Source organism: Salvelinus namaycush, unplaced genomic scaffold (assembly GCF_016432855.1).
Source record: "Salvelinus namaycush isolate Seneca unplaced genomic scaffold, SaNama_1.0 Scaffold412, whole genome shotgun sequence".
Lineage (NCBI taxonomy): Eukaryota > Metazoa > Chordata > Actinopteri > Salmoniformes > Salmonidae > Salvelinus > Salvelinus namaycush.
The window spans coordinates 111,027-128,963 of record NW_024061101.1 but is presented as its reverse complement, the minus strand read 5'-3'; the positions used below and the strand labels follow the sequence as shown (position 1 = coordinate 128,963).

Below are 17,937 nucleotides of genomic sequence, written 5' to 3'. Positions count from 1 at the left end.
ACATGGGGACAAAGATGGTTATTTTTTTTTAAATGTCCTCTGGTCTGATGAAACAAAAATAGAACTGTTTGGCCATAATGACCATCATTATGTTTGGAGGAAAAAGGGGGAGGCTTGCAAGCCGAAGAACACCATCCCAACCGTGAGGCAAGGGGGTGGCAGCATCATGTTGTGGGGGTGCTTTGCTGCAGGAGGGACTGGTGCACTTCACAAAATAGATGGCATCAGGATGGAGGAAAATGATGTGGATATATTGAAGCAACATCTCAAGACATCAGTCAGGAAGTTAAAGCTTGGTCGCAAATGGGTCTTCCAAATGGACAATGACCCCAAGCATACTTCCAAAGTTGTGGCAAAATGTCTTAAGGACAAGAAAGTCAAGTTATTGGAGTGGTCATCACAAAGCCCTGACCTCAATCCTATAGAAAATTTGTGGGCAGAACTGAAAAAGCGTGTGCGAGCAAGGAGGTTTACAAACCTGACTCAGTTACACCAGCTCTGTCAGGAGGATAGGGACAAAATTCCCCCAACTTATTGTGGGAAGCTTGTGGAAGGCTACGCAAAACGTTTGACCCAAGTTAAACAATTTAAAGGTAATGCTACCAAATACTAATTGGGTGTATGTAAACTTCTGACCCACTGGGAATGTGATGAAAAAATAAAAGCTGAAATAAATCATTCTCTCTACTATTATTCTGACATTTCACATTCTTAAAATAAAGTGGTGATCCTAACTGACCTAAGACAGGGCATTTTTACTAGGATTAAATATCAGGAATTGTGAAAAAATGAGTTAAATTTTTTGGGGCTAAAGTATATGTAAACTTCCGACTTCAACTGTTGGTACAGTTATTAAAGTGACTATGCATAGATAATAAACAGAGAGAAGCAGCAGCGTAAAAGAGGGGGGGCAATGCAAATAGTCTGGGTAGCCATTTGATTTGATGCTCAGGAGTCTTATGGCTTGGGGGTAGAAGCTGTTTAGAAGCCTCTTGGACCTAGACTTGGCGCTCCGGTACCGCTTGCCGTGAGGTAGCAGAGAGAACAGTCTATGACTACAGTGGCTGGAGTCTGACAATTTCTAGAGCCTTCCTCTGACACCGCGTGGTATAGAGGTCCTGGATGGCAGGAAGCTAGCCCCAGTGATTTACTGGGCCGTACGCACTACCGTCTGTAGTGCCTTGCTGTCGGAGGCCGAGCAGTTGCCATACCAGGCAGTAATGCTCTCGATGGTGCAGCTGTAGAACCTTTTGAGGATCTGAGGACCCATGCAAAATCTTTTCAGTCTCCTGAGGGGGAATAGGTTTTGTCGTGCCCTCTTCACGACTGTCTTGGTGTGCTTGGACCATGTTCGTTTGTTGGTGATGTGGACACCAAGGAACTTGAAGCTCTCAACCGGCTCCACTACAGCCCCGTTGATGAGAATGGGGGCGTGCTCGGTCCTCCTTTTCCTGTCGTCCACAATCATCTCCTTTGTCTTGATAACGTTGAGTGAGAGGTTGTTGTCCTGGCACCACACGGCCAGGTCTCTGATCTCCTCCCTGTAGGCTGTCATTGTCAGTGATCAGGCCTACCACTGTTGTGTCATCGGCAAACTTAATGATGGTGTTGGAGTCATGCCTGGCCATGCAGTCATGAGTGAACTGGGAGCACACTAGGGAACTGAGCACGCACCCCTGAGGTCCCCCTGTGTTGAGGATCAGTGCAGCGGATGTGTTGTTACCTACCCTTACCACCTGGGGGCGGCCCGTCAGCAAGTCCAGGATCCAGTTGCAGAAGGAGGTGTTTAGTTTCAGGGTCCTTAGCTTAGTGAAGAGCTTTGAGGGCACTATGGTGTTGAACACTGAGCTGTAGTCATTGAATAGCAGTCTCACATAGGTGTTCCTTTTGTCCAGGTGGGAAAGGGCAGTGTGGAGTGCAATAGAGATTGCATCATCTGTGGATCTGTTGGGGCGGTTTGCAAATTGGAGTGGGTCTAGGGTTTCCGGGATGATGCTGTTGATGTGTGCCATGACCAGCCTTTCAAAGCATTTCATGACTACAGACGTGAGTGCTACGGGTTGGTAGTCATTTAGCCGGGTTACCTTAGTGTTCTTGGGCACAGGGACTATGGTGGTCTGCTTGAAACATGTTTTGTATTACAGACTCAGACAGGGAGAGATTGAAAATGTCAGTGAAGACACTTGCCAGTTGGTCAGCGCATGCTCAGAGTACACGTCCTGGTAATCCGTCAGGCCCCTGCGGCCTTGTGAATGTTGACCTGTTTAAAGGTCTTACTCACATCGGCTACGGAGAGCGTGATCACACAGTCATCCTGTCACGAAGTGCGCAACTGGTTGAAGGTAAGTCAGGTGCAGGAGAGCAGAGATGGATGATAACAGGCGCACTTTATTCATGCCCAAGGAAAACAGCGATAACGCCCAAAGTACACAAAACGGATATGTACAAAACGGTACAATAAACAAAACACACGGGTCAAACACATACCCGGCTCAAACTGATGCGATTCACACGTAACAAACAAACAAATCCACACACAGACATGGGGGAAACAGAGGGATATATACATTTAGTCATATGAGGGAATGCGAACCAGGTGTGCGGAAAACCAAGACAAAACAAATGGAAAATGAAAGGTGGAGCGGCGACGGCTAGAAGACCAGTGACGTCGACCGCCGAACGCCGCCCGAACAAGGAGAGGGACCGACTTTGGCGGAAGTCGTTACAGTACCCCCAATACCTGCTTTGGCCGCCTTTCCTTCCAGTTCTCTGCTGCCAATGACTGCAACGAATTGCAAAAATCGCTGAAGCTGGAGACTTATATTTCCCTCACTAACTTTAAACATCAGCTATCTGAGCAGGTAACCAATCGCTGCAGCTGTACATAGCCCATCTGTAAATAGCCCACCCAATCTACCTACCTCTTGCCCATATTGTTTTTATTTACTTTCTGCTCTTTTGCACCCCGGTATCTCTACTTGCACATCATCATCTGCTCATCTGTCACTCCAGTGTTAATTTACTAAACTGTAATTACTTAGCTACTGTGGCCTATTTATTGCCCTACCTCCCTCCTCACGCCATTTGCACACACTGTATATAGACTTTCTTTTTTTGTATTGTGTTATTGACTGTACGCTTGTTTATTCCATGTGTAACTCTGTGTTGTTGTTTGTGTCACACTGCTTTGCTTTATCTTGGCCAGGTCGCAGTTGTAAATGAGAACTTGTTCTCAACTGGCCAACCTGGTTAAATAAAGGTGAAATCATAAAAAAAAAATGTTTCAGGAGCCTGTAAATTAGCCGCTTTCAGATGCAGAGCCATTCTACAATCCCTAAGTAATCCATGTCCTGTTCTGTTGTTCTATTGGACAGTAGATTCTGTCTATTTGACAGTAGAAACCAGCTGTTGTCATGCCGGTATGCTCTGATTAATCTGTTGTGAATAAATGTTTTGTAACTAAAAACTGTGTGTGTGTGTGTGTGTGTGTGTGTGTGTGTGTGTGTGTGTGTGTGTGTGTGTGTGTGTGTGTGTGTGTGTGTGTGTGTGTGTGTGTGTGTGTGTGTGTGTGTGTGTGTGTGTGTGTGTGTGTCTTGTTTGTGAGTCAATGTGTATGTATAGCTTGGTAAAACTGAAGAGACGTTCTGGACTGGGTATTTGAGTCATATTCATTGTTCCAGCCCTGCCTTAAACAAATACTGGTTCCCTGTTGTTCAGAGATTGATAGATATGAGAGTTATGGGGAAATTCTCTCTGTATATAGAGCTTTGGGGAGAGCAGGTGTCTAGCTGTGTGTACAAGCTTATACAAAGACATTGGGAGGGATATTATGACTACAGGTGTACTCTAGCTGTGTACACTATCTTACATAGCTTTTCAGCATGTTTTTATTTCTGTACAACAACAAAACATTTACAATGGGGATCAATGGTAAAGAATGTTTGTTTTCCACAAATTGTGGGGATTTTCTTCTTATGACAAGAATATTGACTCGGAATATAGCAGCAAATAGGGTTCCGCTATCGTTAGAACCCTCTTTAATGAATCTCAAAGGTTCAACAAATAACCTTTTTGAAGAAGCTAAAGGTTTACTATTATGGTTAGGAGACAAGTTGAAGCAGGTGTGGTAGCTCTGGAACGGCTGGTAGGTCCTGAGGAGAGAATTGAGAACAGAGTTAGACAACAGTTCTCATTTGACATAAGGTCACATGTAAGTCTTTCCCAAGGCACCGTAACTAGTCATAACCATATTTATTTCACATGCAATGGCATAACACAACAGATTAGATCCATTAAACTGGAACGACACTAAATCACAACAGATTAAGTTACACAAACAGAGGAGAGAAAGAGAGAGCAATGACATCCTACATATCTGACGTCTGAACAGATACAGTTGAAGTCGGAAGTTTACATACACCTTAGCCAAATACATTTAAACTCAGTTTTTCACAATTCCTGACATTTAATCCAAATAAAAATTCCCTGTTTTAGGTCAGATAGGATCACCACTTTATTTTAAGAATGTGAAATGTCAGAATAATAGTAGAGAGAATGATTTATTTCAGCTTTTATTTCTTTCACCACATTCCCAGTGGGTCAGAATTTTACATACACTCAATTAGTATTTGGTAGCATTGCCTTTAAATTCTTTAACTTGGGTCAAACGTTTCGGGTAGCCTTCCACAAGCTTCCCACAATAAGTTGGGTGAATTTGGGCCCATTCCTCCTGACAGAGCTGGTTTAACTGAGTCAGGTTTGTAGGCCTCCTTGTTTGCACACGCTTTTTCAGCTCTGCCCACAAATATTCTATAGGAATGAGGTCAGGTCTTTGTGATGGCCACTCCAATACCTTGACTTTGTTGTCCTTAAGACATTTTGCCACAACTTTGGAAGTATGCTTGGGGTCATTGTCCATTTGGAAGACCCATTTGCGACCAAGCTTTAACTTCCTGACTGATGTCTTGAGATGTTGCTTCAATATATCCACATAATTTTCCTTCCTCACGATGCCATCTATTTTGTGAATGGCACCAGTCCCTCCTGCAGCAAAGCACCCCCACAACATGATGCTGCCACCCCCGTGCTTCACGGTTGGGATGGTGTTCTTCAGCTTGCGGCTGGTTTCATCAGACCAGAGGACATTTCTCCAAAAAGTATGATCTTTGTCCCCATGTGCAGTTGCAAACCGTAGTCTGGCTTTTTTATGGCGGTTTTGGAGCAGTGGCTTCTTCCTTGCTGAGCGGCCTTTCAGGATATGTTGATATAGGACTCGTTTTACTGTGGATATAGATATTTTTGTACCTGTTTCCTCTAGCATCTTCACAAGGTCATTTGCTGTTGTTCTGGGATTGATTTGCACTATTCGCACCAAAGTACGTTCATCTCTAGGAGACAGAACGTGTCTCCTTCCTGAGCGGTATTACGGTTGCGTGGTCCCATGGTGTTTATACTTGCGTATTATTGTTTGTACAGATGAACATGGTACCTTCAGGTATTTGGAAATTGCTCCCAAGGATGAACCAGACTTGTGGAGGTCTACAATTTTTTTTCTGAGGTCTTGGCTGATTTCTTTTGATTTTCCCATGATGTCAAGCAAAGAGGTACTGAGTTTGAAGGTAGGCCTTGAAATACATCCACAGGTACACCTCCAATTGACTCAAATGATGTCAATTAGCCTATCAGAAGCTTCTAACGCCATGACATCATTTTCTGGTATTTTCCAAGCTGTTTAATTAAATGCACAGTCAACTTAGTGTATGTAAACTTCTGACCCACTGGAGTTGTGATACATTGGATTATAAGTGAAATAATCTGTCTGTTAACAATTGTTGGAAAAATTACTTGTCATGCACAAAGTAGATGTCCTAACCAACTTGCCAAAACTATAGTTTGTTAACAAGAAATTTGTGGAGTGGTTGAAAAACGAGTTTTAATGACTCCGACCTAAGTGTATTTAACTTCCGACTTCAACTGTATATGTCCAATACATTGAAGTAGAAGTCCTTGTCCAAATTGAGGTTAGTCATAACTCTTCTGATGTCCAGAAGCTACTTTCAGTCAAATGAAAAGATGGAGAGCCATTCTATAATCCATGTCCTGTTTACAATGCTGTTCTCTTATTCTACCGGACTCTGTGTGTGTGTGTGTGTGTGTGTGTGTGTGTGTGTGTGTGTGTGTGTGTGTGTGTGTGTGTGTGTGTGTGTGTGTGTGTGTGTGTGTGTGTGTGTGTGTGTGTGTGTGTGTGTGTGTGTGTGTGTGTCATCAGTCATCAGTCATCAAAAGTTCATCAGTAAAAACTGAAGAGACGTGGCCATTCTGGTGTATTTACTGTTCCAGCCCTGCCTTAAACAAATACTGGTTCCTGTTGTTCAGAGATTGATAGATAGTTATGGGGAAATTCGCTATGCATATAGAGCTTTGGGGAGAGCAGGTGTACTCTAGCTGTGTGTACAAGCTTAAATAAAGACATTGGGAGGGCTGTTAATGTCTTATATAAAGCTGTGAACGGGGAGACATAAAACACTTCAACTTACATTTTGACAAGAAGACTTCTGTCAGCATGGTACGTACCCTAACCCACACAGTAGGGACCCTAGAATAGTGTTTTGTGATTAGAAGATATTACGTATCACTTGTGAAATGTTATAAACATACATTTGATGCCAGTTATGAATTGGCTTTATTATTTCAACTTCAATATCAGACGTTTCTTAATAAGTATTTAATAAGTAAATATGTGAGCGCTGTGTGTGAATCTGTGTTGAGTCTGTCAATGAACGCTGAGGGCCTATTGAAACAAGCATTGGCCAGTGTACTAACGAGCTAAAATGTATATGTATTTTTGTAAACAACAGCTGGTGCGCGGTATCTAAGGAAGTAGCTTATTCTTATTTTTTTGTTTCCAATTGATGTAATCCATCTATAAAAAGAACGTTTTCAGATAAAAAATATGGTCATTTCTTATCAAGATCGGGAGAACGTACCCTGGACTGTCCACTTTTGAAATGTGTAACTAAGGGCAGGATTCAATCCGTTTGGCCGAAGTATCGTGGAAAATCAGGTAAACTTTTTGAGGTAATATGGAATGAGCCGACATATGCAGCATGACTGCAGTCTCTGCAAACCGCAAGAACAAGATGGTGCCTCTTCCTGTTCGGGCGGCGCTCAGCGGTCGTAGCTGCCATCGATTCTCTTCTTTTTGTTTCTGTTAGTTTGGGCTGATTGGGTGCACCTGTTTTGAGTTTAGTTTTGTGGGTAGGCTATTTTAGGGCAGTAGGCCCGCTGGGCGGCGCTCAGCGGTCGTAGCTGCCATCGATTCTCTTCTTTTTGTTTCTGTTAGTTTGGGCTGATTGGGTGCACCTGTTTTGAGTTTAGTTTTGTGGGTAGGCTATTTAAGGGCAGTAGGCCCGCTGGCTTTTGTGCGGGCTTGTTATTCTGTTTGTGGTGTTTGTATTCGTGTGGATTTTGTCCTTGTTTATTGTGGACTGGATGTTGACGCGCCCTATTGTTTTGTGGCGTAGCCGTCTCGTTTTCTATTTTGGAATATTAAAGTATATATCCACTTGCTCGAAACTACCCTGCTCTCTGCGCCTGACTCCTTCATTCACCATTGGAAACGTAACACATTGATTTTAATTGTCTGTAACGCTGAATTTCCCGGAAGGAACAGAGCGCTAGATCAAGTCAATCGTAATATTTACATAATCTATATTTATTTTTATAAAATGTAGGCTAGTCTAATAAAGTTCAAATCAAATAAAAAATCAAATCAAATTTTATTTGTCACATACACATGGTTAGCAGATGTTAATGCGAGTGTAGCGAAATGCTTGTGCTTCTAGTTCCGACAATGCAGTAATAACCAACAAGTAATCTAACCTAACAATTCCACAACTACTACCTTATACACACAAGTGTAAAGGGATAAAGAATATGTACATAAAGATATATGAATGAGTGATGGTACAGAACGGCATAGGCAAGATGCAGTAGATGGTATAGAGTACAGTATATACATATGAGATGAGTAATGTAGGGTATGTAAACATAAAGTGGCATAGTTTAAAGTGGCTAGTGATACATGTATTACATAGAGATGGCAAGATGCAGTAGATTATATAGAGTACAGTATATACATATACATATGAGATGAGTAATGTAGGGTATGTAAACATTATATTAAGTGGCATTGTTTAAAGTGGCTAGTGGTACATTTTTACATAATTTCCATCAATTCCCATTATTAAAGTGGCTGGAGTTGAGTCAGTATGTTGGCAGCGGCCACTAAATGTTAGTGGTGGCTGTTTAACAGTCTGATGGCCTTGAGATAGAAGCTGTTTTTCAGTCTCTCGGTCCCTGCTTTGATGCACCTGTACTGACCTCGCCTTCTGGATGATAGCGGGGTGAACAGGCAGTGGCTCGGGTGGTTGTTGTCCTTGATGATCTTTATGGCCTTCCTGTGACATCGGGTGGTGTAGGTGTCCTGGAGGGCAGGTAGTTTGCCCCCGGTGATGCGTTGTGCAGACCTCACTACCCTCTGGAGAGCCTTACGGTTGTGGGCGGAGCAGTTGCCGTACCAGGCGGTGATACAGCCCGACAGGATGTCGGAGTGTGCAAAGCTGTCATCAAGGCAAAGGGTGGCTACTTTGAAGAATCTCAAATATCAAATACATTTTGATGTTTAACACTTTTTTGGTTACTACATGATTCCATATGTGCTATTTCATAGTTATGATGTCTTCACTATTATTCTACAATGTATTTGTATTTGTATTTAATATGGATTCCCATTAGCTGCTGCCAAGGCAGCAACTACTCTTCCTGGGTTCCAGCAAAATTAAGGCAGTATATGCAATTTTTAAAACATTACATTACAATACATTCACAGATTTCACAACACACTGTGTGCCCTCAGGCCCCTACTCCACCACCACCACATATCTACAGTACTAAATCCATGTGTATGCGTAGTGCGTATGTTATCGTGTGTGTGTGTGTGTGTGTGTGTGTGTGTGTGTGTGTGTCTGTGTCTGTGTCTGTGTCTGTGTCTGTGTCTGTGTGTCTGTGTCTGTGTCTGTGTCTGTGTCTGTGTCTGTGTCTGTGTCTGTGTCTGTGTGTCTGTGTCTGTGTCTGTGTCTGTGTCTGTGTCTGTGCCAATGTTTATGTTGCTTCACAGTCCCCGCTGTTCCATAAGGTGTTTTTTAAAATGTTTTTTAAATTTGATTCTCCTGCTGCATCAGTTACCTGATGTGGAATAGAGTTCCATGTAGTCATGGCTCTATGTAGTACTGTGCACCTCCCATAGTCTGTTCTGGACTTGGGGACTGTGAAGAGACCTCTGGTGGCATTTCTTGTGGGGTATGTATGGGTGTCTGAGCTGTGTGCCAGTAGTTTAGACAGACAGCTCGGTGCATTCAACATGTCAATAACTCTCATAAATACAAGTAGTGATGAAGTCAGTCTCTCCTCCACTTTGAGGAAGGAGAGATTGACATGCATATTATTAATATTAGCTCTCTGTGTACATCCAAGGGCCAGCTGTGCTGCCCTGTTCTGAGCCAATTGCAATTTTCCTTTTTTGTGTCACCTGACCACACGACTGAACAGTAGTCCAGGTGCGACAAATCTAGAGCATGTAGGACCTGCCTTGTTGACAGTGTTGTTAAGAAGGCAGAGCATCGCTTTATTATGGACAGACTTCTCCCCGTCTTAGCTACTACTGCATCAATATGTTTTGACCATGACAGTTAACAATCTAGGGTTACTCCAAGCAGTTTAGTCATCTCAACTTGCTCAATTTCCACATTATTTGATTCTTACATAATTTATTACAAGATTTAGAAAATAGTAAAAAATAAATAAAAACCCTTGAATGAGTTGGTGTGTCCAAACTTTTGACGGGTACGGTATTTCCCCAGAGGGAACTCGTGGATACAATATTTCACCCCTTTTTTTGTTGGCACAAAACTACCTCCATACTTCCATCGTGTTTAAAAACCGTTGCCAGTTACATTCAGACATGTCCCATGACACTTGTCAAAACGGAGAACACCATCGTGTTTGTGAGAATCTCCCCTTTCATTAGCGAGGTCATATTAGTTTTGAAGGCCAAACCGTTCAGACATTTTGATTCTTATGGTCTGACTAACACTGCTGTTGTACTTTGTCCAGATGCGGAAAGCTGACAGGCTGATGGATTGAGACGCAGACATCTCTAGTTTACTGACGGAGTTTGATGGGGATGTTTCGTATGTTACTTAGCGCAGGTTAGCGCTGGATGTGCTTAAAATGATTTAGTATTCGTTGCAATCGACCAATCGTGTGTCTGTTACAGGGTTCTCTCATCCGTGTGGTAGTGTGTGTCCTGGCGCTGGTGCCTGTGTGCCAAGCTCAGTGCTTCTTCCAGGGGCTGGAGACCAAAGATTCCAAGACTCCAACAAAGGGTGAGTCTAGTACTATACTATGATATTTCTACAATACTGTTACCATACTACTACAATACTATTACAATTTTAATTAGACAGTGAAGTACATTGTAACCAGGATAAGGAGGGTGTGATGCTGTATGTGTTTGGTAAAGTGGCTTAAACAGGTGTGTGTGTGTGTGTGTGTGTGTGTGTGTGTGTGTGTGTGTGTGTGTGTGTGTGTGTGTGTGTGTGGTGTGTGGTGTGTGGTGTGTGTGTGTGTGTGTGTGTGTGTGTGTGTGTGTGTGTGTGTGTGTAGGGTGTGTGGATAAGGAGGGGAAGCAGCATGTGTTTGGTTCTTCATGGGTGAAGGACTGCTACGACTGTTCCTGCTCCAAGAAAGGCATCAGCTGCTGCAACAAGTAACACCATATTTCTCTATCAAATTATAATAAGCTTTATTGGCATGAGTATAACCCTATCTGTCTACACCTCTATGAGAGATGCACTAGTTATATTGAGAGATTGAAACCAGCAAACAAGAGCCTGATTTGACCCCCACTCCTCATTTCTTTCTCCCTTTCTCTCTCTATTTGTCTCCACCCCCTTCTCTCTTCCTCTTTTTCTCTCTGCCTTGATCTGTCTCCACCCCCTTCTCTTCCCCTCTCCCTCCTATCTTCCTCTCCTTCTCTCTGCCTTGATCTGTCTCCACCCCCTTCTCTCCCCCTCTCCCTCCTATCTTCCTCTCCTTCTCTCTGCATGGATCTGTCTCCACCCCCTTCTCTCCCCCTCTCCCTCCTATCTTCCTCTCCTTCTCTCTGCATGGATCTGTCTCCACCCCCTTCTCTCCCCCTCTCCCTCCTATCTTCCTCTCCTTCTCTCTGCCTCTATCCATCCCCCTCTCTGTCTCTGTCTCTCTCTCTCTCTCTATCTCTATCCATCCCACTCTCTGTCTCTCTCTCTATCCATCCCCCTCTCTGTCTCTCTCTCTATCTCTCTCTCTATCTCTATCCATCCCCCTCTATGTCTCTGTCTCTCTCTCTATCTCTATCTCTATCCATCCCCCTCTCTGTCTCTCTGTCTCTCTCTCTCTCTCTCTCTCTCTATCTCTATCTCTATCCATCCCCCTCTCTTTCTCTCTCTCTATCCATCCCCCTCTCTGTCTCTATCTCTCTCTCTCTCTATCTCTATCCATCCCTCTCTCTGTCTCTCTCTCTATCCATCCCCCTCTCTGTCTCTCTCTCTATCCATCCCCCTCTCTGTCTCTCTCTCTATCTCTCTCTCTATCTCTATCCATCCCCCTCTATGTCTCTGTCTCTCTCTCTATCTCTATCTCTATCCATCCCCCTCTCTGTCTCTCTCTCTATCTCTCTCTCTCTCTCTCTCTATCTCTATCTCTATCCATCCCCCTCTCTTTCTCTCTCTCTATCCATCCCCCTCTCTGTCTCTATCTCTCTCTCTCTCTATCTCTATCCATCCCTCTCTCTGTCTCTCGCTCTATCCATCCCCCTCTCTGTCTCTCTCTCTATCCATCCCCCTCTCTGTCTATCTCTCTATCCATTCCCCTCTCTATCCATCCCCCTCTCTGTCTCTCTCTCTATCCATCCCCCTCTCTGTCTCTATCTCTATCCATCCCCCTCTCTGTCTATCTCTCTATCCATTCCCCTCTCTATCCATCCCCCTCTCTGTCTCTCTCTCTATCCATCCCCCTCTCTGTCTCTCTCTCTATCCATCCCCCTCTCTGTCTCTATCTCTATCCATCCCCCTCTCTTTCTCTCTCTCTATCCATCCCCCTCTCTGTTTCTCTCTCTATCCATCCCCCTCTCTTTCTCTCCCCCTCTCCCTTCTCCCTCTCTGTCACCACTCCCTCACTCCCTCCCACCCCCTGCCCTCTCCCTCCCACCCTTGCCCTCTCCCTCTCTCTTTCTCCCTCCTTCTCTCCCCTCTCCCTTCTACCTCTCCCTCTCTCCCCCTTCCCTTCTACCTCTCCCTTTTACCTCTCCCTCTCTCCTCCTCCCCTTCTACCTCTCCATTTTACCTCTCCCTCTCTCCTCCTTCCCTTCTACCTCCCTCTCCCTTCTACCTCTCCATCTCTCTCCCCCTCTCTCCATCTCAGGATCCCAAAGGTGGTGGATCTCCCAGCAGAGTGTGAGCTGGTGGTGGACAGAAAAGCCTGCTCATCCAGACTGGTGATGAAGTCAGACAAGACCAAGGACTGTAACAGCCCCATCAGTATGGTCTTATAAAATTGTCTACATGGTTGCATGTACACACCAACATGTATAGAAGGAACTTACATCAAATAAAACAAGGCAACAGTGAACATGTCAATGTTTATTTGGATCCCCATGAGCTTTTTCAGAAGCAGCAGCTACTCTTCCTGGGGTCCACACAGAACATGACAAGTAACAAACACTGATACACTGATAGATTAGGACAAACAAATGTAAAATATAATGATATACAAACAATGCAGCTAAAAAATACAAACAGTACAACAAAAATGTTGTGTTAGTGTGTCTGTGTGTCGCCTTACAGTCCCTTCTGTTCCAAGAGTTGGTTTTGAATCTGTTTTTTAAAGGTCATTTTGCTGTTTGAGTAATTGGCGATGGAAGGGAGTTCAATGCCATCATGGCTCTGAATAAAACTGTGCCTTGCAGCGAATTCGTTGTGGAAAATGTTGGTTCCACTGATATTGTAAACTACTTTGATGATTTTTTTCATTGGCAAGATAAGAAAACTTAGGGACGGACGACATGCCAGCAACAAACGCTGACACGACACATCCAAGTATATCTGATGAAAGACAAGCATTGTAATTTTCTAATTGTGAATGTGGGAGAGGTGAAACAATTATTGTTGTCTATTTTGTATTTGTATTTATTATGGATCCCAATTAGCTGCCAGCAGCTAGTCTTCCTGGGGTTTATTATGGATCCCTATTTGGCAGCAGCTACTCTTCCTGGGGTTTATTATGGATCCCTATTTGGCAGCAGCTACTCTTCCTGGGGTTTATTATGGATCCCTATTTGGCAGCAGCTACTCTTCCTGGGGTCCAGCAAAATGAAGGCAGTTTATACCATTTTAAAACATTACAATACATTCACAGATTTCACAACACACTGTGTGCCCTCAGGCCCCTACTCCACCACTACCACAAATCTACAGTACCAAATCCATGTGTGTGTGTGTGTGTGTGTGTGTGTGTGTGTGTGTGTGTGTGTGTGTGTGTGTGTGTGTGTGTGTGTGTGTGTGTGTGTGTGTGTGTGTGTGTGTGTGTGTGTTTGTGTTGCTTCACAGTCCCCGCTGTTCCATAAGGTGTTTTTTAAAATGTTTTTTAAATCTGATTCTCCTGCTGCATCAGTTACCTGATGTGGAATAGAGTTCCATGTAGTCATGGCTCTATGTAGTACTGTGTGCCTCCCATAGTCTGTTCTGGGGAGCATCAGATACATGATGTGGAATAGAGTTCCATGTAGTCATGGCTCTATGTAGTACTGTGTGCCTCCCATAGTCTGTTCTGGACGTGAGGACTGTGAAGAGACCTCTGGTGGCATGTCTTGTGGGGTATGTATGGGTGTCTGAGCTGTGTGCCAGTAGTTTAGACAGACAGCTCGGTGCATTCAACATGCCAACACCAGGGTCTAACAACTTAGATAGAAAATTAATAAGGATAATAGTGGATGATATTGCCACTCCTATTTGCCATATCTTCAATCTACCCTACTAGAGAGTGTGTGCCCTATCTTCAATCTACCCTACTAGAGAGTGTGTGCCCTATCTTCAATCTACCCTACTAGAAAGTGTGTGCCCTATCTTCAATCTACCCTACTAGAGAGTGTGTGCCCTCAGGCCTGGAGGGAAGCAAAAGTCATTCCACTACCCAAGAATGGTAAGGCCCACTGTGCTGGCTCAAATAGCCGACCAATCAGCCTGTTACCAACACAGGAAATGTGTTCACCAGATACAATGCTATTTTACAGTTTATTTTATTAAAAAAATATATATTTCACCTTTATTTATCCAGGTAGGCTAGTTGAGAACAAGTTCTCATTTACAACTGCGACCTGGCCAAGATAAAGCAAAGCAATGCGACACAAACAACAACACAGAGTTACACATGGAATAAACAAACATACAGTCAATAATACAGTAGAAACTGTCTATATACAGTGTGTGCAAATGAGGTGAGATAAGGGAGGTAAGGCAATAAATAGGCCATGGTGGCAAAATAATTACAATATAGCATTAACACTGGAGTGATAGATGTGCAGAAGATGAATGTGCAAGTAGAGATACTGGGGTGCAAAAGAGCAAAATAAATAAACTAAATAACAGTATGGGGATGAGGTAGTTGGATGGGCTATTTACAGATGGGCTATGTACAGGTGCAGTGATATGTGAGCTGCTCTGACAGTGGTGCTTAAAGCTAGTGAGGGAGATATTGGTCTCCAGCTTCAGTGATTTTTGCAGTTCGTTCCAGTCATTGGAAACAGAGAACTGTAAGGAAAGGCGGCCGAAGGAGGAATTGGCTTTGGGGATGACCAGTGAAATATACCTGCTGGAGCGCGTGCTACGGGTGGGTGCTGCTATGGTGACCAGTGAGCTGAGATAAGGCAGGGCTTTACCTAGCAAAGACTTATAGATGAACTGGATCCAGTGGGTTTGGAGACAAATATGAAGCGAGGGCCAACCAACGAGAGCGTAAAGGTCGCAGTGGTGGGTAGTATATGGGGCTTTGGTGACAAAACGGATGGCACTGTGATAGACTACATCCAATTTCCTGAGTAGAGTGTTGGAGGCTATTTTGTAAATGACCTCGCCGAAGTCAAGGATCGGTAGGATAGTCAGTTTTACGAAGGTATGTTTGGCAGCATGAGTGAAGGAGGCTTTGATGCGAAATAGGAAACCGATTCTAGATTTAATTTTGAATTGGAAATGCTTAATGTGAGTCTGGAAGGAGAGTTTACAGTCTAACCAGACACCTAGGTATTTGTAGTTGTCCACATATTCTATAGTGGGGGGAAAAAGTATTTAGTCAGCCACCAATTGTGCAAGTTCTCCCACTTAAAAATATGAGAGGCCTGTAATTTTCATCATAGGTACACTTCAACTATGACAGAAAAAATGAGAAAAAAAATTCCAGAAAATCACATTGTAGGATTTTTAATGAATTTATTTGCAAATTATACCCTAACTCGGGTTGACCTGGGCCAACTGTGCGCCGCCTCACGGGTCTCCCGGTCATGGCCGGCTGTGACACAGTCTGGAATTGAACCCGGGGCTGTAGTGATGCCTCAAGCACTGCACTGCAGTGCCTTAGACCGATGCGCCACTCGGGAGGCCTGGCTGCATCATGTTATGGGTATGCTTGTCATCGGGCAAGGACTAAGGAGTTTTTAAAAAATAAAATAGATGAAATAAAGCAAAAGCAAAATCCAAGAGATAAACCTAGTTCAGTGTGCTTTCTGGGAGACTAATTAACCTTTCAGCAGGACAATAACCTAAAATACAAGGCCAAATCCACACTGGATGACGTTGAATGTTTCTGAATGGCCTAGTTACGTAAATCGGCTTGAAAATCTATGGCAATACTTGAAAATGGCTGTCTAGCAATGATCAACAATCAACTTGACAGAGCTTGAAGAATTTAAAAATTATAATGGACAAATCATGTACAACCCAAAACTTTTAGCGACTTACCCCAAAAAACTCAGAGCTGCAATCACCTCCAAAGGTGCTTCTTCAAAGTATTGACTCAGAGGTGTGAATAGTTCTGCAAATTAGATATTTCTGTATTTCATTTTCAATAAATCAGTAAAAAATTCTAAAATCAGGCTTTCACTTTTTCAGTATAAATTATTTTGTGTAGATGGATACTTTAAAAAAAAATTCAGACTGTAACCCAACAAAATGTGGAATAAGTAAAGTAGTAATACTTTCTGAAGGCACTGTATATCTGTTCTGACTGTTGTCATGACGCTGGCCTGGGGGTAGGTTATCTGTTCTGACTGTTGTCGTGACGCTGGCCTGGGGGTAGGTTATCTGTTCTGACTGTTGTCATGACGCTGGCCTGGGGGTAGGTTATCTGTTCTGACTGGTGTCGTGACGCTGGCCTGGGGGTAGGTTATCTGTTCTGACTGTTGTCGTGACGCTGGCCTGGGGGTAGGTTATCTGTTCTGACTGTTGTCGTGACGCTGGCCTGGGGGTAGGTTATCTGTTCTGACTGTTGTCGTGACGCTGGCCTGGGGGTAGGTTATCTGTTCTGACTGTTGTCGTGACGCTGGCCTGGGGGTAGGTTATCTGTTCTGACTGTTGTCGTGACGCTGGCCTGGGGGTAGGTTATCTGTTCTGACTGTTGTCGTGACGCTGGCCTGGGGGTAGGTTATCTGTTCTGACTGTTGTCATGACGCTGGCCCGGGGGTAGGTTATCTGTTCTGACTGTTGTCGTGACGCTGGCCCTGGGGTAGGTTATCTGTTCTGACTGTTGTCGTGACGCTGGCCCGGGGGTAGGTTATCTGTTCTGACTGTTGTCATGACGCTGGCCTGGGGGTAGGTTATCTGTTCTGACTGTTGTCATGACGCTGGCCTGGGGGTAGGTTATCTGTTCTGACTGTTGTCATGACGCTGGCCTGGGGGTAGATTATCTGTTCTGACTGTTGTCATGACGCTGGCCCGGGGGTAGGTTATCTGTTCTGACTGTTGTCATGACGCTGGCCTGGGGGTAGGTTATCTGTTCTGACTGTTGTCATGACGCTGGCCTGGGGGTAGGTTATCTGTTCTGACTGTCCTCTTTGACTTAATGCAGAACAAACTATTAGCAGGTTTACTTTTTTATCATGAGTCTTTTCCTGTAGGCAGAACTAAGTGATTTCCGCTTAGATAGGTCAACTGCAAGGTCAAAATTGGCTATATTGTAAACATGCATTTTTTGTTTAATAAATCTATTGGTAGGGTTAGGCATTAGGCTTAGTAGTATGGTTAAGGTGAGGGTTAAGGTTAGGTTTAATGTCAGACTGTATGACTTTGTGGCTGTGCCAGGTAGTGACCACCCACTGGGCACAGACGTCAATTCAACGCCTATTCCACATTTGTAATTCTTATTCCACACGTAGTTTTGTTGAAATGACGTGGAAACAATGTTGATTTAACCAGTGTGTGCCCAGTGGGCACTTTGAAGAGCCTCCTCCAGAACAAGATTCATTAGGTATTAACTCTCTCTCTTCCTGTCTCTCTCTCCCTGTGTGTCTCTGTCTGCCTCTGTTTCTGTCTCTGTCTGTCTCTGTCTCTGTCTATCTGTTTCTGTCTCTGTCTCTCTGCCTCTGACTCCCTGTGTGTGTGTCTCTCTCTCCCTGTGTCTCTCTTTCTGTCTCTGTCTCTCTGTCTCTCTGTCTCTCACTCCCTGTGTCTCTCTCTGTCTCTCTGTCTCTCTGCCTCTGACTCCCTGTGTGTGTGTCTCTCTCTCTCTCTCTCTCTCTCTCTAATTAAATGTAAATTTAACAGTTTTATAAGCATGGGAAACATATGTTAA

The 17,937-nt window shown here is 43.9% G+C and overlaps 1 protein-coding gene across 1 annotated transcript; it reads left to right on the top strand.

The window, feature by feature from the left end:
• Window positions 1–6,412: 6,412 nt before the first annotated feature.
• Window positions 6,413–12,921, top strand: LOC120041191 (beta-microseminoprotein). The gene is made up of 4 exons (XM_038986127.1): window positions 6,413–6,565; window positions 10,337–10,445; window positions 10,726–10,828; window positions 12,523–12,921. The coding sequence occupies exons 1-4, from the start codon at window positions 6,563–6,565 to the stop codon at window positions 12,650–12,652; spliced, it is 345 nt and encodes a 114-aa protein (XP_038842055.1). The 5' UTR covers window positions 6,413–6,562; the 3' UTR covers window positions 12,653–12,921.
• Window positions 12,922–17,937: the final 5,016 nt, after the last annotated feature.